The sequence below is a fragment of the Patiria miniata genome, unplaced genomic scaffold, assembly GCF_015706575.1.
Source record: "Patiria miniata isolate m_02_andy unplaced genomic scaffold, ASM1570657v1 HiC_scaffold_22, whole genome shotgun sequence".
Classification (NCBI taxonomy): Eukaryota; Metazoa; Echinodermata; class Asteroidea; order Valvatida; family Asterinidae; genus Patiria; species Patiria miniata.
The window spans coordinates 6,993,245-7,019,170 of NW_024037061.1; the positions used below are offsets into that span (position 1 = coordinate 6,993,245).

General features: G+C 39.5%; 2 protein-coding genes across 6 annotated transcripts in view; one reads left to right on the forward strand and one right to left on the reverse strand.

The window, feature by feature from the left end:
• The window catches only part of LOC119730483 (dynein heavy chain 10, axonemal-like), an 80,136-nt gene extending 73,324 nt beyond the window's left edge, over positions 1–6,812 (reverse strand). For 3 of the 4 annotated variants that reach the window (XM_038203418.1, XM_038203420.1, XM_038203421.1), the window contains exons 1-8: positions 6,451–6,812; positions 5,938–6,099; positions 5,051–5,202; positions 4,199–4,423; positions 2,715–3,550; positions 1,977–2,175; positions 1,022–1,138; positions 83–331 (exon numbers count right to left, since the gene is read on the reverse strand). In XM_038203418.1, coding sequence (XP_038059346.1) covers positions 83–331; positions 1,022–1,138; positions 1,977–2,175; positions 2,715–3,550; positions 4,199–4,423; positions 5,051–5,202; positions 5,938–6,099; positions 6,451–6,667 — 2,157 coding nt within the window. In that variant the 5' untranslated portion in view covers positions 6,668–6,812. The remainder of the gene's footprint in view (positions 1–82; positions 332–1,021; positions 1,139–1,976; positions 2,176–2,714; positions 3,551–4,198; positions 4,424–5,050; positions 5,203–5,937; positions 6,100–6,450) is intronic. The other variant, XM_038203417.1, reaches the window with a different exon arrangement.
• Positions 6,813–10,120: 3,308 nt separating this feature from the next.
• LOC119730245 (E3 ubiquitin-protein ligase DTX4-like) overlaps positions 10,121–25,926 on the forward strand; it is a 51,626-nt gene continuing 35,820 nt past the window's right edge. For both annotated transcript variants that reach the window (XM_038203054.1, XM_038203055.1), the window contains exon 1: positions 10,121–10,362. In XM_038203054.1, the coding sequence (XP_038058982.1) occupies positions 10,164–10,362 (199 nt within the window). In that variant the 5' untranslated portion in view covers positions 10,121–10,163. The remainder of the gene's footprint in view (positions 10,363–25,926) is intronic.

Here is a 25,926-nt window from a genome sequence, read left to right on the forward strand (position 1 = left end):
TTTTCCCCCCCTTAGTTTACATTCATTTGCTTATAATGAACATTGCAATTGACGATCAGATTCATGAAAGGTAAGTACTGACCTCCTTCCCATACTGCACCAGGATGTCGTTAAACTTCTTCATCATCTGTGAGTTGATGGCCTCCCGTGACCGGATGTTCTGAAACTTGAGCAGCATGTCAAAGGCTCCCTCGGCCGAGCGCAGCGTCTTGAAGGATTCATTGATGAAGTGTTTGGCCTCTTCTTCGATAGCCGCTACCTCCTTGTTGAACCACTCCATGACCTTACGCCACTGGAGCTGGTGCTTCAGGCCGAAGGGGTCAAAGCTCACCTGAGGTCAAAAGTGTAAGGTCAATTTTGAAATGGCTGCTTGACACATAGGCCATATCCAAATCACATGGCTACAGCTGGAAATAACACTTGCACCTATGGAAGCCACTGGTCTGTGTCTGAAAATGTGTCTCCAGAGCTATGCTAAATCCTACAAAATCTAACATGAACCTTCAGTAGACAATGCCCAATCCTACAAATCTTCCAAAATCTTGTGGATCTGGGAGGATATAACTTTATAGTGGATATGAGTACCAAGTCTTTCAAAATCCTATCAAAATCCTACAAAATCCATGAGTTGAATGTGTCACTGGTTTACTGCCAAGTGTTAGATTCTAGAGGATTTTAAAAACTTCCTGAAAAATACCAAAGTAGCAAGGCTGGTATGTGCTACCTGGACGGCTGAAAAAAGTTGAAAGATAAAGCTTTTTTTTTAAAGAAAATAAAGTTTAGACAGATTTTTTGGAAAGCACGCACAATTTTACAAGCGGTAACTTGTGGCTGAACCCGGAAGGAACCCCATAAACCCTGTAAAAGCTTGTAGAGCCTTGACGTGAACCTTAAGTTTCTGCCAGTTTAATTTCACATTCTCCCCTTACATGCGGATTCAACACAAAAGAGGATAAAAGAAGATAAGGAGGGGAAAACAGATGAAGGAAAATCACACATAAACAAACATTAGTAAGCTCACATCTTGAATGGGTTCCACAAGTCCATCCACTCTCTTGAGTACATCCTCAATGCGTTGCGGATCACCAGTGACTGACTTCAACTCTGGACCAAAGATGTGGTAGAACTCTTGCAAGACCTGTAAAACAATCACAGATAGTTCATTGATCATTACAATCAAGAACAAAATATTACCAGTAACTAAATGTTGACACAAATCTAACAAAGTCATCAGTTTGGGAACTTTCATAATATTCTGCTATGGTTGAGTGAAATGTAGGCACTGTCCATTTTCGAATAATTTAGTATTCAATTATTTGAAACTGCATTTGACCAAATATTGGGATGTTTGACACTGCCAGCGGCACCTTTGTGCCACGCTGGTCAAAAGTCACAGGCAAAGCACAAGTTGAAATTGGCATGCGGCAATCGATATGGGCCACTCGGGAATGCATTGCAGTGAGTGTTTTATACTGTCGAGGGCTTTAACCGGATAAAAGGATGAGAACAACGAGCGCCATCCACAAACAAGTTACCGTCAACAAAACATGTGGCACCTGACAATAAAGCACTGCAACTTTATGATAAAATAACATCACAGCTGTGTGTGTATGTGCATAGTTTTTTTTTTTTTTTTGAATATTCCAACTGGCAAAAAGCTATTCGAATATTCAGTTCGTGATCGAATATTCGGGTTAGCCCAGTAAAATTCTCGGCCTATAGAAAGGAGAGGCATTACATAAGCCAAGGACCTAATTTCATTGAACTGTTTAGCAGAATGCATTACTTATCATGTATGTGCTAAGGAAATATGAGCTCAAAACCAGCCACTAGCTATAAAAAACACCTGATATTTGGGTCGTAACAAGTTTTTGATAGCCATAAATTATCAATTCTTAGCCAATTTTTGCACTTTGAAGCTCCCTAATATTGGGCCCTTGTACTTTTCCAACCCTGGGAGGATTTTGCTATGTTACCTGTGCTACATCATAGATATCCTGGCAGATTGTAGCCATGTAGTCAGTTCTCTCAAACAGACGCTTACGATCAAACTCCCACCTCGCGTCACGCCCAGATGCTTCAATCTTGGCTCGGACTTCAAAGTAGCATTCCTTCCACAGCTCTAGAGTCTTCTTGGCTTCCAGGGTCCTGGCTTTGATCTGAGATGGAGTTTCCCTGTAAGTAAACAAATATGTAGAAAGAAAGTTGTGAAACATTCAAGCTAAACTGCTTTCACCAGAGAGGCTGTTACTGATAAATGTGTGAAAGAAAAGATGTCCTTGGAATTTTTAGTTTTTGTGAAACACAGTCACTAAAACAGAGTAACTGGTTCCAAAATATTTTCTTGAATACCTGTTTTATTTACACAGTCCTAATTTTTTGGGGGTACCATTAAGTGTCCTATTCCTTGCAAATGTTAATTCATTTTTGTTTTCAGTCAAAGACAAAGCAGATATAGTGTTTGCTAACTACAGGGTCATTTTATAAAGTTAATCCTTGTTTACATGTATAATATGCCCCCCAAAACCTTTCCAAAATGGCTGTTTTCTAGTTTTACAGGTCATAAATGGTTCTCAGGCCCAAAGACAACACCACATGGTTGACGATTCAATGTAAAGCTCATCGACACAGTCAGAGTGTAGTAAGGCATGTAAGGTTTCGTAGGACCAGGCTTAAACATACAAGATGAGTTATTTGTATAAGTTTTGACTTACTTGAATATGGTCCTGATGTTGATGACCTTAGCCACTCGTTCTGCCAGCTCCCAGGCGATGCGTTCCATCAGTGGCACCATTCTTTCATCTCGGTTGTAATGCCTAGATATGATCCACACCATCCGTAGTGCATTCATCATGGACGGGAGAGTGTCCAACACGATCTGGAAGCCCGCTCCGTGGGTCACGTTCTTAAAGTGTCTCTCCAGGGTGCTGAGGAAGCGAACGTTATCCTTGGCTTCAACGTGGTACTTGTTCAGCTCTGAGCGATTCAGCTCGAAGCTTTGCAAGACAGCGTGGTCTCCCATTGTGTCCCTCTTGGCAAGAATCTCCAGCATTTTCTTGACGGTGTGGAGCTTGAGTTGCTCCGAGAGGGCACTGAGAGCAGCATTGCGCTCCCGCCAGAAGTCAATCTCGGCCAGCGGTCCGTCACCCTGAGGAGTCTTCTTGAGCTGAATCTCCAAAGCGCTGGCAATCTGTTTGGTCCACTCCAAGCAGGCGGTCTCTATCCTGTGGACAAGGGCGTCGTCTTTAGCCAACTCAGCAACATCGCCGTCTAGGTTGAGCTGGGGCACGTCCAATCGCACCTCTCCCTCGATCTGCTGGATGGTGCGACTGATGTGAGTAGCAAACTTCTGCATGTTGATGAGGAATTCATCGCGGAGCATGGCCCGGTGTTGGGATTCCACCAGCTTCTTCTGCTGTGAGAGTTCTTCGTCTTCATCATCTTCATCCATATCTTCTTGGGAGGTGGAGGAGAGTGCTGCCTGCTGCTCACCGGCCGTAGGGGCCTCGCCGTTCTTGTGGGAATTGAAGGACAGCAGGGGAATGTAAACCTGTCAAGAATTCACAAATAACAGTTATAATTTGCAAGGTTACAATAAACTGCTCCTCATTTCAGTGAAAATAATAGAATCTAAGTGGGTTTTTCTGGTAGGGAAAACTTACATTCTTGTTCCCTTTTCGAGCTATCCTTTTTATTTTAACAATGAAAAACTTCTATAACTAACGCCACAAGGCCCTTTTAATGAATCATCAAGGGGCTTCATTTGGTATTAATACTAAATAAGTATGACACTATTTGTTTTCCAACAGTAGTTTAATTGTCCTCAAGCAATGACAACAGCGCCTGAAACAAACAGGATACAAAATATACCAACAGATAAACATTAACCCTAACTCCCTACTGAGTTTTACTAAGAACAGTACCAAGTCCGTCAAAATCCATCACTGACTCTGCTTCACATCATGCTTCAGGACCAAATCCGCTAAAATCCACCACAAAACCACCACTGCTATACATGTAGGTGGATTTTGATGGACTTGGTACACATGACTTGTCTGCCAAAATCCCTCGGAGTAGGAGATGGATTTTGATGGAGTTAAACACAAGAGGTATTCATGCTGTGCTGATGGTCTTTCGTCAACTCCCTTCCAAACACTGAGTCCGTCAATGTTTGATTATTCATTCCAGATGTCTTTACCTGCATGATAACCTGTTCCAGCATTGTCAAGGAGCTACCGTTCAGCACTCCAAACTCAAAGAACTGTGGCAGTGTGTGGTTGGCCTCATCCAGTGTGTTAGGAAGCTCGACCATGCCAGGCGTGTTGCGTAGGAAGTACACGCAATCGTTGTTGCACACTTCTTCAGGGACATTTCCAGTGCACATGTAGAGTAACGTCCGGACAATCGTCTGCTTGACAATTTTCTGCACATGATAGAGATCAGAGGGGGGGGGGTCATACAGACTGATTTGTTTTTGTTATTTGGATGCATTGTGTAGTATTTGTTTTTAAAAATGTACTTTTAGAATGTAGCAGGCCTCATAGTGCCCCTCTACTCTTCATCAATATAAGTTTTTCATATTTTTAGTAGGTTTTGAAAATCAAGAATTATGGTTTTAAAGGTTTTCCAAGGGCCAATATATAGGCAATTATAAGTTTTTAGGATGCAAAACCGTTCAACTTTTCAGCATGAGGTTGTAGAAATACAGTGAATCCTTCAAGTTCTTCACACCAGATAAAGTTCTCTTCACTTGTAAAAAACAATCTTAAGAGACATAATTGACAATGTGGTTATTATGGCATTATGATACAGTGGATCAATGAATGTTAAACCTTTTCTTTGCAATTGTTTTGAATTGTCTGACAGACTAAAAATATAAATGTTATAGGTTATACAGATTACTTTAAGAAACAAATAGGCTCCTAAGTTATACAAAAAAGAAGCATTTTTAAGATTTGCTGTGAGGCCTGATATAGTGAAGTTTGTATAGTTTCAAGATATTATGAGCTGTATGTGAACAGGGTGGATACAATGAACAAGATTGACGTACCATTTGTGGAACTCTCTCAGGTGAGGGCGCCATCAATCCATCCACTCCATCCTCTGGTTTGATCTCCTCTGGTTCCTTAGGCTCCTCTTTTGGGGGTTCTTCCTCCGCTTTGGCCGAGGACAATCCCTTCTTGGTTTTCTTCTTTTTCTTCTCTGCAAATTGCAAAAAAATTGTGATTCTTGACTAAGCGTCAGTTTTAAGAACAAAATAGCAAGGACGGGTCTACAGGTCAGCCTTCCATATAAAAAAATGAAAAATGAAAATAAAATCCAGTGAGTTTTTTTACCTATCCCCTCACAAAAAGAAAAACCTGCAAAACATTACAAACAAATCTGTTGAAAGATGTTGGTGTATTTTAATTACTATTTTTAGTGTCTGTTGATTTTTTTTTTCAATTTATAAAAAACAATTCTCCCAAATGACTATATATGGAAATAAGTACCTCAAAATATGTTCCTTTCTTCTAAATAATTTTATACCCTCAATGTGGCATTGGTCTTGAACTGTGCCTGGATTTATCTGGCAGTAGCTACTTTTAGGACCCCTCTATTTTTTTCGCTGTTGGTATTCTTACCTAAGTTGACCATTGTGCATGATTATATGTCAACTGAATGCTTCTCAGACTTTACTTCCCTTCATATGAGAGCCATGAATCAGAAAGAAAAATTTAATCTGGCCTTCACTGGATATTTAGGAGAGTTCAAAACATAGAAGGGTCCTGAAAGTAACTAATGCTGTTTTTCAAAAAGATGATCCTGGTTGATAAACATATAGGCAGACAATAGAAATAAGGCCACAGTCCCAACATCCTATTGTTGGACCTCAGCTTTATCCAACTGGATCCTGTGATTGATTTATCCAACAAATCTTGGCTCTCAAGTGTATACTTTTTCCTTTCTCTTCTTCCACCGGTGTTTCAGCTATTGCTGGAGTGACAGTAGCCTCAGTTAGAGTGCCATCCAGCGCAGAAATGACGCCGTCTGTCCCTTCTCCTCCTTCACCATTCTCATCATTGAGAGCTTCAAGGGTGGGATCAAGCTCCGACGGTTCTGTAAAGATAAAAGATTTTTTATAATGGGAAATAAATCAAAATAAACAAGAAAAATAGGGGCCGCCCTAGGCCTATTTACTAACTAACTAGCCTATAAAATGAAATAAAAGTGGGACTCAGAACTCAACTGAACATTTAAAATATGGTAGAAAATGAAAATTTTCACACCCCCACCCCATATAAACCAAAGTGAAAAACTAACAATGGACACAAAGACAGAGACCCTACCCCGCCCCCCCCCCCCCCCCTTCGGTCCCCTTGCCTGGCCCAAATAAAAAATAAAAAAAATCTCTGAAAATGGTTGGTGGATTCCTTGCTGCATTCGAACAAAAAGCAAGTTGAAACGCACCAACTTCCACTTCGACCTCGATGTCTTCTTCTTGTAATCTCTTGTAGAAGATTGCAGCTGACTTTCCTTCCTCGGGAGTTTCGTTGAGGAACTTTGCAAGCGCCCTCTCGTACTCGCCATCATCCCGGTTCAAAAGTTCCTCAAAAACCTCAGGGTCTTCGACCTCCAGAGCACAGTAGACCTTGTCACGAAGCCACTCAAATCTCACGTCATCCATTTTTAAAAACACTTTTAATTTTTATTCATTATGTCATAATGATCCAGAAGACACAAATTCCTTGTTATTTATAATGCTTGGTTGTTTCAGCTTCAACTTCAATTGGCGGCGGCCATCTTGTTTTGAGTTGATCTGACAACCGCATCACACCCTTGACTAATTAATTGAAAATAAGTGCGCACTTAAACACGACTTTAGTTTACTCACAGTTGTTTCAATCGAATCATAGTTAATATGAATACTGTTTTTATCTTTTACAAATTCCTTGGTTGTTTTCTGGATGCGAATTATAGTCTGAATAAGATACCGTGGATTAATATATATTTTGATGTAAAATGTAACCCGTCCGAATAGTTTTAGATACGGTGTCCGTTGCTATGGCCCAAAACTGAGCAAATCTCTTTAAAAAGTTGAATATCTAAGATGTGCGAATAAGCTGAAGTGTATTCAAAATGATCTACATGATTTTGGCTAACCGTATATCGGTGATTTGCCATAAATGTGTGATTTTTGTATGTGCATTAAATCACGTCATATATCGCGAGAACTAAAAGTAAGCGCGTAGTTTCGAGATTTTCAAGGTATCTGTCATTAGTCTTGATTTCAGTCGTTTATAGTTTTTAGAAGCAGACATAAATTAAGAGCTCGTTTTCGTTTGTCATGTACGTCTGCTTGCAGCTGGTTCAGCCATTTCTAGCTCCCAGGTTCAACCACAGTGGTCTCCTGGTCCAAGTTAGACCGTCTGCTCCATGCAGAGATTGGTAGATGGGGCAACGGGATAATGGCTAAAAACCTAAAAAGGCACTAAAATACCCTTGAAAAGGGCAAAATTAAAATTGAAAATAGGGTTAAATGGGACACAATGTGCATTTTCAAGAAAAGCATATTCACCGACGTATAAACACACTGAGTGTGTTAACCTCCCGAGCGAAAGATGGAATAAAATCACTTGGGTGGGACTCGAACCCACCACCTCCTGCTTTCTAGTGTAGATGTCTTACCACTCAACCACCGAGCTAACGTTGAAGCTGCTACCGCATTAACTATTCATAAGATGAAATTTTGCGTCGGGAGATGTAAATCAAAGTATAGGAGAAAGGAGGACGACGGTTTGAGGCTCACCCGAGTATTTGTTTTCTTCAACTTTCACTCCGGTGGTAACACACCGAGTATACAGAGTTTAAATGTCGGTGAAGGGCAAAACTTAATTTGATTTACATCACCCCGACGCAAAATTTCATCTTATGAAGAATAGCATTATGGCCATTAAGTATGGGCCATTTAAATTAAGTCTTTGAAATCGTTAGACAGTTGACGCATTCAAATTAGCCTTAGACTTATTGTGCGCGCGCTTACAACATATTACCATACTTTGGGTTTTTTTGGTGTTTTTTTTGCATTTTATGGGCAACTTTCATTGGTTGGTCATTCAAATTAATAGGGTTTTTAAGTAATTTATATATTTTCCTATTTTCCCAGAGGTTCACCCCCCCCCTCAAAAATAAAACCTAATAGAAGATGCAACGAAACAATGAAATAAAAAGGGCTAAGGACATTTGTTTTTCACTGATGACTTTCTCTACTTGTTTAAACGTTTGAGTAACGTTGCCGAGTTCTTGACGTGCAAAAAAAACTGCAAGACATCGAGGAACGTACATGTATGTTTAGCAGTGGTTGTACCATCGGGAACACTCTGTTCTATTGGTTAATATCTTGCATGCCAGTTTCTTGGGCCACTTCCATCAAACGATCACAATCATCTCCACTCCTTAAGGTTCGTTCATGCTAGTTCATGCGTCAAGGGCGGATCCAGGGGGGGGGGCCAAAGGGGGCCATGGCCCCCCCCCCAAAAAAAAAAAACGAAACCATTTTTTTTTTTTTTAATGTTACATTGCAATAAAGGCAGGCAATGAGTACACCACCATCTTTTCCTAAAAAAAAATTGGTTAAAGTGGTCAGAAATTGCCTCAGATCGCACCACAGAGCATCTAGAATCCAAAAAAATTTCGGGGCCCTCGCGGGCCCCGAACCCCACGCCGTAATTTTTTAGACCCACCTTTTTGGGGGACCAAATTTTTTTTTGGACCCCCAAAAATTGTGTTCTGGATCCGCCCTTGTCATGCGTATGTCTGTCTGAACACTTATTTAAAGGGCCCATGCAAAGTAATTTTTCAAAATGCAAAACTTGCAAATGCATCTTTGTGTCACATTGAACCATATTTTCAAGGTTTATTTTTTTTCCAGTTAATTTTGAAGGGATTTTGATGCCTTCTCCGTTTTTATGCCTACTCATAGTTCCATATTCATGAGCAAAACTGTGATATTAATTCCGGGCAGATTATTACACGGCTACAGTTGCTCGAGTTTTGGATCAGTTTGCTGTCACAATTTGTTTTCTTTGGTAATTCGTTGTTGTGTGGGTACATAATGGCAGTAAGCCAACAAGCAAGCCTTTTTGTAAAACGAGTTTCCAAAAGCACATTTTGCTTAAAAGTATTTGAACTGAGCTGACCCCGAAACACAGCAACAGCGCGCTCACTAGTCCGGGAAAGCATGGAAACTTTAAATGTTTAAAGAAGAACATGCACTCTGCAATAAGATTAACCAAAAATGATGTCAAATATACACTATTTTCATACTTTTAAGAATATTAGAAAGTTGCACAAAAATGTGTTCCGTAGAAAAATTCATTGCAGGAACCCCTTAATTTAGAATGAGATGTGTGCATCGTAATGAAGACATCAGGTATGATTTACGCTGAGATACTTCCAAATTTTCAAGCAAGAAGTCTAAAAAATGTGCTTGACAAAATGCTAAATATGTGTGCCTTTTAATGAAAATGAATGCCCACTCAAACCCTTAGTACTGCTGGTTCAAACGAAATTGAATGAACTTTGAATGCATTGATAGGGACGACTGGAGACGATAGAATGCTCGGATATTCCTTTTGATTGTCGAATGACGATCTGCGTGATCTTTCAATCATTTAAATTGAATGAGCCAGGCATTAAATTTAATGAAAACTAAATTTGCCGGGAAAACCTATATTGAATTATTATCTGCAGACATTTATGCTGCGGGCTTTTTACATGCTTGCTTGGCTTTTCGATTGTCTGCCTTAAGTGCTCAGAGCCCTGCATGAAGGGCAAAACCTAATTTGACGAACAGCCCTGCCAGAAAAAGAGCAGAAAGCATAACACATGTAATTGGTTATGTTATCCATGGATTACCTATCCATGAACGAGTGAATGATCATGTCAAAGAATTGGTATCCACTACTGCTGAATATCGTTACTTCGGTCTTTGTCGATCACAAAGGTCAGTGAACAATAGAGTTATTGGTCTTTGACCGACTGGAAGAAAAGACTACCAACATAAACAACAGCTGATTATAAAAAATATCAGTCTGAGATCCATATCATCTACCCGCATTATTAGTCGTTTTAAATGAGGGCACCAGACTTCGATCTAACGATCACGAACTAGTGCAGTGAAAATGGCGGAGGAAGGCGACGTAGTGGTGTGGGAATGGTTCACGGATCACGGGCGATGGAGGCCTTATCAACCCAATATTGTCCGAGGAATCGAGGAGAACTACGGCCGGACCTTGGTGCTTCGCCTGGGTGACATCGATCCATCAATGACCATGTACGAGATAGATTTTAACACCCGTCAACAGATGAGACTTGTCACAGGTTAGTTTGCTGTTTTTTGTGTATGTGTGACGAGCAGTGACGAGAGCGACGAGAGAGAGCTTGCCAAGAAGGGCGCCCTCACTGTGGACAGGTCATTGTACCTAGCTTGATGCATTATGAGTAGACACTTTATCATGTTTATACTGTCACTTTCATTTTAATGTAAATAAAAATATGTATCCTCAGTTAGGGCGCACTGTGCAACTGCAGCAAAGCCAAGGTTAGCCCCACTAGTGTGGCCGTCGGTATGCTGCGCTGAACCTCTGGCCACACACCGTGGTACCGCGCGCTACTGAGGACGAAGTTTTTCATAAAATTCAGGGCAGTTTCTTACATTTTCAGTTTCTTACTTTCCTATGGTTGTATTCTATGATGTCTCCTATCACTTCTGGGATGCTTAGCATGTGCTTAGGTCTAATGATGTTCCATTTTCCGAGATATTCTTCAATCTTTCTGGAGTCCATATGCACTCGTGAAACGTCTGGTGATGGCAGCCATTTTGAATGGGACAAGAGATGACCTCAAGCTGTGACGTCGCGTGTATGCAAATTGCTTGTCGAGCGCGCGAGGGCGCGAGTTGCAAATGCGACGGCTGTTTCCTGTACCATGCATTTATCGTCAGGGGGCCACGTGCACCGATCTCTATTCAGGATCTACGGCACAGGAAACAGCCGTCGCATTTGCAACTCGCGCCCTCGCGCGCTCGACAAGCAATTTGCATAAACGCGACGTCACAGCTTGAGGTCATCTCTTGTCACATTCAAAATGGCTGCCATCACCAGACGTTTCACGAGTGCATATGGACTCCAGAAAGATTGAAGAATATCTCGGAAAATGGAACATCATTAGACCTAAGCACATGCTAAGCATCCCAGAAGTGATAGGAGACATCATAGAATACAACCATAAGAAAGTAAGAAACTGAAAATGTAAGAAACTGCCCTGAATTTTATGAAAAACTTCGTCCTCAGTAGCGCGCGGTACCACGGTGTGTGGCCTTGGGTTCAGCGCAGCATACCGACGGCCACACTAGTGGGGCTAAGCCAAGGTCTTAACCATGTTAACGTTATACAGTCGTTTTCCTAGTTGCGGATTTTTCCTAGTTCCGGATAGCTTCAAATAAAAACCTACCTCTTTTGGATTAGTCTCCAATAATTTTTTTTCTGACAATGTGCATTTTGATTTTGAAAAGAAAAATGTAAGCTCCTTAATACACAACATTTTTCCGATAAAATATTTAGAAGAGGAATTTTGGCCAGATTTCCGACTCGCACTTCGACGTGTTTGGACGATTTGTAGAAAATCACGGGAGCTGCGAATCAACGATACATTTCCTCCTTGGTATATCACTTGTACAGTGTGATTTCGAATATTTTGTTCATGCACTACAGTCGTATAAACTCTTCCATCAAAGGTTTGTTGAATCAAAATAAATTGTAAAGTCTCTAATATTTGAAAATTCATCCAACGAATGACCGTATGTTTTTGCCTAGTTCCGGATCGCGCGTGCACTTATGACCCAACTACATGCGCGTTAATCGATTTTATGTGACATATTCTGTGCTGGGTCAAAGGTTTTCGGTCCGTGCTTGAGTTCGTGCCGCTGCGCTGCAGACAAAAGTTTCAAAATCATTTACGTTAATTCTCTTTTAAAGATTTGCTGGAATTCTCTTGAATGAACTATTTTTGGAAAATTAAATAATACTTCATCAGAAAATGTGCATGATTCAGGTGGTTCTGGCTGAAAAATTGAATTTCTATAAAAATAACCAGTTTCTCATTCCCTCTACTTTTTTTTTTATTCATATCTTTGCAATGCAATTGCAATATATTTTGCACATATCGTCGTTCTTTTTGTCTTTTTCTAGACGTGATTACAGTCGGCTCCCGTTATAACGAGGTCCGATGGACTTTCACAATACTGTCGTTATAGCCGGAACCTCGCTAAAACCGGAGCGCAGTTTTCCCCATTCGTTGTGCACAAGGTACGGTACATGTGCGTGCGTGTTTTAATCGTGTAACGCACGTCCGAAGACATGAAATGATGGTCATTTGTTGGTATGTACGTCTGTTATTAATGTATATTTAATATTTAACTGATGGTGATGAATAAATGAAATAAATAAGATACCTTTAAGGGAACATTGTTCAATATTTGAGGACCTGAATCCGGAGGAAAAGGCATCATCGCTGAGAAGAATCAGGCAAGTAGGTCACTCGCACAAATCGTGCCGAGTGACATTTTGCTTTCATTTCGCATTTGCTGGAATCGGGCAAGAGAGGGCGCCAATACATGCATTACTTCCGGGTTTTAATGACTCCTGATCCTTAGATGCCTTTTGGTTGTTGACTTTTTGGAACAGTTGGGTATTATTGTTTCTGAAGGGATTCTTTGAAATTGTAATTATTTCTGTTAACTATAGCGCACATTCGTGCCAAGTGACATTTTGCTTTCGTTTTGCATTTGCTGGAATCGGGCAAGAGAGGGCGCTAATATTACTTCCGGTTTTAAGTGTCTCCATGTGTAATTTCACAGCAATTGGTGATTATTGTTTGTCGGGAGGGATTCTTTTAAGTTAATAATAATAAATAAACAAAAGTAATAATTTCGGATTAACATATGTATGTACAATGTATATGTGGTGGGGCATTTGAAGATCTTGGAAAACTGTTTTCATTGGGATTGTTTTTTCGGCGGGGCCGGAGGGGTTCTTAATTTGTTTAAGATTTTTATTTTTTTATTCTTCGGATTAACCTTTTTTGGGGGCGGGAACCACGGTATGTTTTAAACTTTATTTTTTCAAGACGGACTGAATTATCTCTTTTTGGAAGTTGTGGTGGCTCTGAAAACAGCCGTTTGTTTTGTGATGCTGTGTACTTCACTATGTATTTTTTTTTTATAGCCACAAGCCAACAATAGGGAGCAATTAAGCACCCGATGTTCGGGCGGTAGTACTAAAGGCTATTCCTTACAATGTTAACACTTAACTCCTGAGCGCCCCCTATTGTTAGTTTGTAATAATCTAGAAACGTGGTACCGCAGTCGTAAGCAAACTTCAAACCTGGTCACGCTAAAGGGAAACCGCAGCGGGGGATTAGCGACTAGACCAGCGGTCCACTGCGCCGATTATCACAGTCCCATTGAATTTATTTATAAAGATCGGCGAGATGAAATAACGTTGGGTTGAAGTCTTTACAAAGGTACATTGATGGGTGAAGCTTAAGTGTGTTGCTTGAATTGGAAGACGGGAGCATGATACCCGTTTCGGGACAAAAGGTCTGTCGTTGACAAGCTGCAATGCCCGTAGTTTTGAAAAGATGTCGTTGTAAATGGGTTGAGAACAATGCTTTTCCTCGCATTGGGTCAGCCAAAATCGTCGCAATAGCCGAAGTCTCGCTATGTCCGTGCACGTAATAACCAAATATTTCCCCATAATAATGTACACAAATCTCAGCTCCCTGGGGAGTATACGGCTCGATGCAGCCATTTCAGTGCAAGGCACCTAGAATCAAATACACTAACTATCTCTGCCCTCACAGGTACCCATCTACTCCTGGGTGAGGAGAAGCAATGAGTGACAAAGTGCCTTGCCCAAGGGCACAAGCACCATAACCCCAGGCTGGACTCGAACCCACAACCAGCAGAATTACCTGCAGACCACGAGTTCAATGCTCCAGACCAAGATTGTGGTCAAATGAATCAATTTAGTGTATGTTACAATATTTCAACTTGAAAGAAGTACTAACAGAATTTGCTTCATGTTGATGAGCACGTAAGCCACGGAATATTAAGCTCTAGGTAATGAACACTGGTAACAATTTGGTTTGCTTAGTACAACAAATAGCTCAGAAAAGGTGTCGTGCAACTAAAATACAGCTGAGAACCACTTACAGGCAATATTATCCACATCAAAATTGGGCTGGAAAACTTCTTGTTACTGAACAAAATTTTCAGGCATTGAGCTAGTAAGGGCAGAGATGGTTAAACTGGCTGATTTTTGCGGCCTTGCCATGAAATGGCACCATCAAGCTGCATACTCCCTAGGGAGCAGAGATGGTCGTTAGAATGTTTTATAGGCCAATGAGCAGGGGTAACATTGATGTAGGGCCTTGGGCACCAATAAAATGTCCATCCAGTTTCTCTTAGGTCCACTCACAATTGTCTGTCCGCGTTGCCCCGGGCGTAGCATTGCAGCCACAGCGTGCCTCGGTGAAGTCTCTCTAACAACCTCCGCATGCGATAACCACGCCAACAGCTCTGAATGAAGATGGTTGGGAGAATGTGCTCGTTACATCCGGGTTATCGTTATGACCGAGCTCGTTATAACAGGAGTCGACTGTATATCTTATCTTTTGATATTATTTATTTTTATGTGCTTTGAAAGAATAAAATGGGCAATTCCACGGTTACTCACGTTACATTTTTGATGTACTTTTGAGTTTCCTTGGGCTGTAATAACCTTACTGAAAAGGTTTAATAACTGTTATCCCCATGGTAGATAGAGTAGACCTAGACCTACCTATAGCACCAAAGATGACATCCATAAAAATGTGTAATGTATGATAAACAAGACGCACAAAATCGGTTACTCATGTTACATTTTCGTAACGCGAGTAACCGATTTTGTGCGTCTTGTTTATCATAGTGACTCGTTACAACTCTGCCAAAAGATGGCTGAAATCACAAACTCGCTTCTGTGTTTAGCTTTACCATGCTTACTGAATTTCAAAGATGCAGAAAATGGCAGCACAGCAGTTTTCACCTCTGCCTCAGTCTTTCCAATATAGAGTGGGAGAACGACAATAAACTTTTTTTTATTCCATCTTGTGTGACATTTAGCTGTCACGGGTAAGAAATGTCTTAATAAAATGTTCTTACACAATTTTGCTTCAGAATTAGAACATTGAACTTGGCATTATAAGTTAAGCAGGTCTTGTCAATTCTAATTTGTATCCCTTTACACACCTACAAAAACTATTTTGAAATTGGATTTGCTTAATTTTGGCCATTTGCTGCAATTAAATGAAAACCCAGGGGTAACGAGGTAAAAAGAGTTTCATGATTATTTATTGCTATCAGTATCAACCTCTATGTATGTTTACAAATTAAAGACAATGGATACCATGTACAGACCTTCAAAAACGAAAAATTTAAACAATTATTGCACCTACATGTATGCTGTCATTTTCAAGGACAAGAGCCAAGAGGAATGACCATCATTTCTTTGAGCATGTTGAGATGGTAAGGACCAAACCCATCGCGCTTTGAAGGGAAACCTTGCTTTGCATCCAGAGAAATGGAGATCCAAGCATGTACACATTTTCACATTGTTCTCAAAACTGAATTGTTCTCAAAACTGAAATTTGACAGTTTACCGGTAGGTTTTTTGATATTTAAGTTCAGGTTTTTTTAATATTTAAGTTCAGGTTTGTTATCTTGTTCTTTGAATCGGCAAAAAAACCCAGTTTTTGCAAATGGTGTCCATCACGTTCAACAATAAAAGTTGTTGACAAAATAGACAAAATGGTAGTAGAGCTCTACACACATACATCCATTTTTCATTCTCAGCAGGTTGCTAAAAATTTAGTTTTTTTCCACTAACCACATTTCAAAGGTTAGGCTAACAGAAATCCACATAAATGTCTGACATTTACATACTAGTACAAACTGACTGTTCAAAATTCTTCTTTGTTTACATCTTATGCAGTACATGTACTGAGCATTTTTATTTACAAACGTTGTATTTCCAGCAGCTTCAGTAATAAAGCTTCAGATTGGCATCAAGTAAATTCATGCCGAGCAAATTTCATTTTTCATATTGGACATGTTGAAAGTCAAGGCCCAGTTTGAGAGCATATTTGAAGCATCCATTTCAAATTAGCACTGCAACTTTGTACACCAAAGTTTCTGAAAATTACATTTTAATTAACAAATGCTAACCTGTATTTATTGTATGAAAAACGTTAAGTATTCTGGTTTTAATGATTTTATTAGTTATTATAATATCTTTCCATTATACGTATACATTTTGTAAATTAAAAGATTTTAATATTTAACTCAAAAAGTGCATTCCAGATGAAAGATTAAATACCGGTACGTGCTGTCACTGAAATAATTAACATAACCCATTCATGGAGTTTTGGCCATTACAAAAACACATCTTGTTTTTACAGTAAGGTTTAAGTGCTTGTTCTCTTTTGTTATGATTTTGAGCCCGGGTTACTTAAAATGGCGTCTGTCCATATAAAAAGTGCCCTGTTGTGCCCTACTTAAACTGCGCCCTCTATTGGCTGGATTTGTTAAGTTTATTAATTCCCCTTCTTTGTTGTTTGGATGTGCAAATTTGTTTCTTAAAATGTACTTTTTAGTTTAAGGCCAAAAAAAAAATAAGTCGGTCTCTGGTCAGCGCGCGCGTCGATTTTAAAGGGAATATACATCATTTGCTTTTGCTGTAATTTTCAGAAATGGATGGAATTGGGGGGTTGGAAATATAAAGCAAATATAGTTACACTGACTTTTTGGAGGTTTTGGGTTCGAAAATGCTATAAAAACCAAGAAAAACGATCATTTTCCTGTAGTCTGGTTCCCTGACTCCATATAAGAAGAAACAGAGCAGTTTACATACATTGGGGAATTGTAAGGTCAGGGAACCAGTCTAGCTGGCTCGTACCCGTTCATAGATTTGTAATCGATTGCAAACAAGTGCAATGGTCAATTGGGGCCAGTATTTGAAAAAAAGCCAGTTGTTTCCAACGCTGATCGGCCGATCAGCGTTGGAAATTGATACAAAAATACCACTTTTCTTGAAAATGACAGTATACCAGGTGCCATAATTTTACAGGATGCTTTAGACTGTCATTTACCAACATCCTATTAAGGTATTTCGTAAAAACTTGGTAATTTTATTTTTCGATGTTTGCAAATGTTGTATATTCCCTTTAAAGGGAATATACATCATTTGCTTTTGCTGTAATTTTCAGAAATGGATGGAATTGGGGGGTTGGAAATATAAAGCAAATATAGTTACACTGACTTTTTGGAGATTTTGGGTTCGAAAATGCTATAAAAACCAAGAAAACGATCATTTTCCTGTAGTCTGGTCCCCTGACTCCATATAAGAAGAAACAGAGCAGTTTACATACATTGGGGAATTGTAAGGTCAGGGAACCAGTCTAGCTGGCTCGTACCCGTTCATAGGTTTGTAATCGATTGCAAACAAGTGCAATGGTCAATTGGGGCCAGTATTTGAAAAAAAAGCCAGTTGTTTCCAACGCTGATCGGCCGATCAGCGTTGGAAATTGATACAAAAATACCACTTTTCTTGAAAATGACAGTATACCAGGTGCCATAATTTTACAGGATGCTTTAGACTGTCATTTACCAACATCCTATTAAGGTATTTCGCAAAAACTTGGTAGTTTTATTTTTCGATGTTTGCAAATGTTGTATATTCCCTTTAATCTTGCGCGTCAATCTTTTTTTTTTTCAAAATGTTCCGCGGTAGCTCCAACAGCGCCCTCTATTTCTGCACCTCCTCAATTTTTTTTACCAAAGAGCTCCCAGGAATGGGAAATTGCACCAAGGCAAATGATTGAAAGCACCAAGGCAAATTATGGAGGACACCAATGTACATGAGGACACCAAAAAAGCAAAATAGTCCCCACCTTGTCTGTACAATCCAAGCTTGAAGAAAAAAAAAAAGCAAAAAAAAAAAGCCGCGTGGCGGCGTCAATTCCGGAACTTTGGTCCGACCAGAGACCGAATATTTTTTTTTTGGCCTTATAGGTAAAAAGTTGGGCGCCATAAATGTGTGCATAGTACTAAACATAACGGAATTTTATTATTAAACACAAAGGATATTATTTATGAAAAAAAGGATTCTTTGAACCAGTTCACGTTGGATGCCATGTATACACGTAAACTCAGAATTGCAGTACTCAGAATGGGTGATGGATAAACACGCAACGAGTGAGGCCAAAAATATCTGTCTGCAACCCGCTCGCAGCAAGCGAGGCTGGAAATATATTACCAGGGTGTGCTACCCGCAGATAACAGCCTGAACCTGTCTGGCATCGAGGTTCGTGTAAACGATCCCGTGCCTAGGTCCGGTCAATGTCAAAATAATCCCGGCGCGAACTGGTTAAATAAATCCACAGCAGAACAGAATTGATTGTCAACATGTTCGAGGAGAGAATAAATTGTCACTTTTTTAAGTACATGTGGGCCCAGCACTTACTAGTTTGCACATTTCCGGTTTCTCAGATATCCTCAGAGGAGAGTAGAGTACATGAAGATAAACCAGCTTGAAAGATTGCCCATGGAAAGGTCACACAATTTACTTAGGTTAACGACGACACTGGATGCAAATTTATGTTTTTTTCACAACCATGTCACGGTAGCAGGTGCATCAACCTGGCTGTCAGTTAAAGGTTCACTTTTTATCCAGTGTCGCCAACATTGAGTGTTTTGTACGGTTTGCTAGCCACATTTCAATGGTCTGGGGCAGGCACAGTTTTATCAGGCGCAGCAAAGATTCTGAATTAAATGTATTTATGCACCCATAGAATTTCATACCAAAGGGGCGTTTCAAGAATTTTAAGAGCCCCCCCCCCCACCCCCCAAAAATTAAGTTTTTGTATATTTACACACATGTGCTGGTATAATACATTTATGTTTCATAGGCCCCTCCACATATATTTACAGTGGAAAAGAGTTATGAAGGGTTACATGGACACATCTGGGTTACATGGACTGCCTTTGCTAATTTTCTCACAAAAAAACATGAAAAAAGGGAATCACGCCGTGTACGTACATGTACATAGTACTTAATACGTACAAGTACAAATAACAGTTACAGGGTGCGTTCGAGCGTGCTACTCGTTTTAACACGAGTAAACTCCTGAGCGCATGAACGGCAGGAGTAGCCTACGACCCGCAGGTTAGCAAGAGTACCGGTATGCTCTCCATCATACCGGGAGAAGGACTGCATCGAGAGTAATGCGCACGCAACATTTTCCTGCACTCAGGAGTAGCAAGAGTATGACGTTCGAACGCACCCAAAATGTACTCGTTGATACGGACAAACCAATAAAACCTCATTCAAAAAATGCACATTCTGTTATCACATTGTCTTGAAGAGTTCTTTTTAAATTAATGTACTGTACCGGGGTACCTTTCGACCCTTCATCTGTATGATCTAGCAAGAGTACTCATGACGTAAGTAAAAACAGGCTCTGGTATGAATACCAGAATCACACCAACAATAGTTGTAGGTGCCCAGACTCCTGCTGATATCTTTGCTGCTCGAGATTTACAGGCCTTTTCTTTGAATGTCAGAGGATTGCGCACTGCAGAGAATCTCTCAGCTGCTATGGTGACCACAAAGAAATTAGAAGCTGCTAGGAACGTGTATCTGACACTTAAAGATGCATCGTATGCAACCATAGTCACCTCTGGAGGTGAAATCAGTGGATAAAACAAAAGTTCCCTTATGAGGTAGAGCGAGTCAGCCACTGCCAGATTGGATAAGTAGATGTTGATGATTGTACGCATGGACTTCACTCGAATGACTGTGAAGAGAAAGACAAAGTTTAAGAAAATTCCTATTGGTGCAATGATATTAGTGCTGAGCTGCTGTCTCTGTTCAGTGTCATCCAAACTGCTCAGAAAGTCACTGCGGAGCCTCTCAATCGACGACAAAGAGGAGTTGTCTTGGAACACATCGCCCATTGTTCATAATATAGCATTGATTTCCAAGGCTGCCATTGAAATTTGCTCAGGTGCAAACAAAGACCAGTCTGCCCTATCACAAGATCACTCCTGTTTTATACTCCAGTGATTTACTCCAGGGTTACGCTTACAAAGAATCATAAGACATTGAGAAATCTGTAGTTGAAACTAAACACTTCTTCACTTTTCCTTCTTGTTTCTGTAACACCAAGTAAAAATAAACCTTTTTCTTGTGCCTGCCTACTTGCTTTTCCCACCTGCTTTCTTTTATAAAAAAAAATCATACATTTGCACTACGATTTTATTTGCTTCTAAAAGACCTTGTACACAAGGGGACTATCTGGTAAAATGGTAGAGGGCTCCTTTGGATACAAAAAAAATCTGCGGAAGGGTTGAGAAAGTGGAACAATCCATCTGCCATTTTCAAAAAAGGGACACCTTTTCCTCCAAGAAGTCTGAACAAGAATATTTTTTTTTTACTTGGCCTAAGCTACTGAGGTGTACATGTAACTTTTGTTTCCATTGCTTTGACAGCACTGTAGTAAAATTATAGGCCTACAACTGAGTTTCACAATTGTCATTGGATCTGAGATTTTCAATGTTTTCATAGGGTTTTGATTTTTGTTTCATTTGCAAAATGTTAGTTTTTGAAAGAAGTAAGATGTTTTCATTGTTCTGAATATTGTGAACTCTGTCAGTGTACATGTACATTGTACATGTACAGAAAGTTTTGTTTATATACATGTACCTGTACTCCTTTATAAATCTGGACGAATATCTTTTTTCCTTAGCCTAAGATACTGAAATGTACTTGTAACTTTTCTCTTCATTGTTTTGACAGCACTGTTATAAAATCATACAACAGATTTTCACAATTGACATTGGATTTGAGAATGTTTTCTTAGGGTTTTGATTTTTTGTTTCATTCATAAAATGTTCACATTCAAACAAGAGAATGGAAACGAAATTGAAAACAAGATTGTGTAATCCTTCAGTATTCAGGAGGTTTTGTTCATATCTGAAGGTGCTTTGGGTATTTTATCTGCAAAAGTAGAAGTACGGTAGGGGCCTACATGTACTTGTATCTCAGAAGGTTTTTAGCTTTACCGGTACTTGCAAACATCAAAAACAAAACTATCAAGTTATTATGAATTAATAAATACCTTGGAGAGTTGATGGTTTCTGATTGGTCGAGACTCGATCACGTGGCCGGGCATTAACGGTGATAATGGACCGGCTTCAAAGATCAAGCGAATAAATGGCCCCTGAACCAGCATTGATCCAGCCCCGTTCAGCCCCATGCAAGCCAATGATTGGTCAAAATATAGTAACAGTCCTGCGGTAGCTTGTAACAATAGAGCACTGCACATGCGCTCAACCCCCATCGCGTGAGACTGACGCGTGCATACGCAACACAGTTGCTAGGGATGCGTGCGTGCATGCGCGCGCGTAAGGAAGTTTTGAAACGACATCGTACAGCAGTGCAGTATATACTGAGGATGTTTACGGCGAAAGCGTAGATCTATGATTTATTTTCTTTGAACACTTCACCCACCGACATATTTACTAAACCAAGCATCTTTGTAATTCCGGACACAAGGAATGTGTAAACGAGATTTCAGCTTCCTCCATCAGGTAAAGATATGAAAACATTGTTGTAATTTGTTTCGCTACGGCAGCAGTTTCTGTTGAGTTTACGTTGTTATAGCTGTTAAGCTAAAATATGGCCCATGAACATGAACACAAAAAAGTCTGGAAATATCGACTTCATCTCGGTCCATTAACAGCGGTCACCCCCACACCCAGTCATTATCACGCAGTGAAGACCGGCTCCTCACACTGTTATTCCCTTAATATCTTACTTGAGTTTAAGTGAATTATAGTCTCAAGCATCCTGTGAAATCGTGGCTGCCATTTCGAAGAAAAGTGGAATTTTTGTATCAATTTCCATGGATGGTTGGCCAACCATCTACCCTACTACAGTCAGTGTTGTGGTAATAGGGAAGCAATCATATCGGGTTGCAGGCAATATGAGGATCCTGTGGCGGAACACTTTGAGTCGTGGATGGAGGTTAATGAAGAGTGAAACATATGGACGTCGGTAGATGAAAAAAGAAAAAGGCTTAGATATGAGAGATTGTAATGTACATGTACATGTAGAAAGAATCAAAATATTGTGGCTTCTAAAACATTTTAATTCTTTTTTAAAAGTTTTTAAAAGTACTATAATTCATCAAAATTGTAAAACCCCCAAAAGAATGGAATAAAAAATATAACCCAAACCAAACAAATCAAAACAAAATATCCCCCCCTCCAAAAAAGGACCCTCTCCTCCCAACATGCCCAATAAATGCTGAGGAAAAAACCTTCTGGTTCATTTTGAAAGGGCCAATAGTTATGATAATATAAACAAAAATTGCGTCAAGGGCCAGAATTGTTTGTGAAAGTTAAAATCTCAGTCCAAATTTATTTATAATTTACATGTTTTACAAATGTATGTTTAAAACAAATGTTCAATTTTAATACATAATTTTTAATATTTTTAACAATTGTTTAGATCTTGTAATGCGTATAGAACATTTTTGTGGTATTAATGCAAAATAGATAACATTTTTAATATTATGTACGGTAGGCCCCCTACATGTACATATATTCCACAAGAAAAGACATTTTAAGGCCAAAAATGTACATACATAGAATATTTGAGATCAGAGAAGTTTAGACCATCTGAACATCAATCCAGTCTGAATCTCTCCTGTCATAGCCAGCTGTAATCCCCCTCCTAGGCCCCACCTGCCCAGGTTCCCCCTCTTCTAATTAATTAATCATTAACTGCACCTGTCCTTGTGAATTATTTTTTTGACAGCCCATGTTATTAGGCCAGCCATGGCTGCACAGACAATGAAAAAAAGAAAGAGACAAAAGCACACCGTGGAAGTCATCACCTTAAAACGTTTGAAATTGGAAATATCGTTATGGGGAAGTTTTTCATTGTTGGGGTGATTAGGACCGAGTTATGGGGACTTTCTCCTGTCCCCATACATGTAACGTCTTCGGTCCCCATAGTACATGGGACAACTCATGTGTAGTCAGGTAGTCCCCACAACTGCGGTGTACAATGTATTCATACAGAGGTCTGTCTTTTATATGAAATCAGCAGAATTAGTCTGAGATATGGAAGTGAACAATTTTTTTTGGAGCTAGTTTATGCATGTACATCCCATACAGATATTACAAGTGAGTATGAATTTTGTAGAGCTGAAACAAATGGCCAAATATTACCCATTTGTTTATGTACTACATGTATGTATACATGGAATTTGCTTAATTTGAACATAAATTTGTGAATTTGAGGAATTTCTCTGTGAGACATCATAGCTTTATTACCCCATGTACATGTACATGTCCTTTTCATGGTCTACAATTTAGCAAATTACATTTCGCAGAGCAATCTCTTTTAAGTTGGGAAGTTGTTCCCTGTGAACATATTGCCGGCCAAGAAAAGTAATTTTCTCCTTCATTAGCGGACCTGATCTGCCCAGATAACCGCAAAATTATTAATTGAGTTATTTCACGGGCAAGCTCATCAGACATGATGTATGCGCAAGCACATCAGTGTCGACGTGGTCTGAATTGTGTGCTTGAGTAGCGTAGTTGCTGTGGGATGTGCATGTACTTGTACATGTACGTTCCTTCGGGTGTGTGCACTACGTGTTCTTGATCAATTTTGAGACGTCATGCGGTTTGAGGCACATGTCTGCTGGAGATGTGAAGTGTCTCTGTTTGATAATCAAGGTACTGAGGTAAGGTTTATTTCTGGTAACAATGTGCTTTCAAAATTCAAAAAAGACCTTCATATGGTAGACGTACATGTACATGACCATTGTATTTGTGTTTCAATTTCATTATATTTTATGCCCTAGTTTGAATAGCTTTGTTGTTACAATATGTGATATTAGTTTGTATGAGCTGAAGGTTTAAAATGCGAAAGTAAATTGAATTTTATGCCGCCAACATCTGTAGTTTAATTGTGACGCTCACGGATGTATTCCATAATCAGTAACGTTGCTTCACTCACAGTTTTTTTGTGAAATACGAACCAGCGTTTTTTGAACAGTGCTCTTGATATCTCATCAGACAGTGCGGTAATGGAGCGCGGAATAGAGGCTTTGCGGATGTGTAATAGATCTCATCTGAGGAAGATCTTTATCAGTATATTGCACTGGGGACATGTTGTAGTGCACTATTTGACTGGGGGCCGAAATTACTGTTGAAGAGAAATTAATTGGTTCACCGACAGGGAGTCAGGGATATGCTTAGAAAATGTAGTAATGATAACATGTGTGTTCGTTTTAGTAAAACTGGATTTTGTTTTTTTGGGATCTATAGATGTTTGACCTATTGTTTCAATTTTTTTAAATTAAAGCTTTTCAGAAATTCAGAAATTAGGTTCCCATTTGTCAGTTTTCATTTGTTGCCTTTAATTCAATAAACGTGATATTTCTACAGCCCCCCCCCCCCAAGTTGCATTGATAAGGCCTATTGTGCAATCACTTATTCTGTGGTGAGAAACAATTAGGCATTCATGATTTTGTTAAAACTAATTAAGAGCCATGAAACGGCTGTTTTCCTAAAGTTAGGGCTTCTCTAAATATACCGAATATTGCATCATGCACTGGGCATCCACAGAGCTTTTTTCCATTCAAATTTTGGAAAATGGGAGTGGTTACGATGAGATGATGAAACATTCACAGTGTTATTTTAATCTTGTAAATGCCACACCTTTTCAGAAAGCCACTTCACACACATGATATGAGAGCTCCTTTAAGGAATATAAGCTCAAAATTCTTCTTGAAAATCTAATATGTGTCATTCTGCTACCTAGAAAACATAAATGATATTCTTTAGGTTATTTTCATAAGCAGTAGGGTAATTTTCGACAAGCACAGTTTTATATGCAAATACTGAACAACAAGTTCAAGTGAGAATAATCAAAAGGCTAGCTCTAGAATAATCAAAGACTAAATTATTGAAAAATGCACGGCACTACCTAAATTATGCCAGACCAAATGGGGATTATGTGCACTCAACAATCAATCAAAATGTCAGTATAGTGTAATCTGTACAACCGTCCCAAACCTGCAAAAATAAAACACAACTCAGATTTTTGGAGCATTGAAGAGCTTTAATCAAATTTGTGTTATTGTTACAGTGCTATTAATAAAATCAAAAGTCTTTATAGAAACCTACACAGATGGCCAGGTTTTTCCTGTGTGCCATAAAGTGTGATTTCTGGGAAATTGCCGAGTTTAAAATAAATAATTCACTGGCACAAATTATACATGTATGGTCCAATTTCTGTGAACGTCTTTCATTTTGGGGCATGCACCGGTAGAACTGTTCAAGTATTTTACGTTCCGTTTCACATCTTTGCAAATACTGGCATCCTTCTAGTTGTCTGTCTCTCAAGTTTATAATAATGATGAAAATGAGTATTTGTCATTATTGCCTGATCACCGTGTCTACACATGTTATAAAGGCATTCTGATTTTAGTAGACCTTCTTCCATCTCATCGTCATAGGGAGCAGGCAGCTCGATGGCAAATGTCTACTTCAAACACAACAGACGCAACTTATGAGAAAATGCCTTGCCCAAGGACACTTGCAACACAGCCTTCTTGCCTGGACTCGAACCCATGATCTGTAAAATTACCCACTGCATTTTGTAGGTCTTTGATTTTCCACACCATGACAACTGAACATAGGTGACCATGCAGAGCACAGTAGCCAATATGATGAAAAACCTTTTTGGTTCCATGTTTCATCTCTTCTTA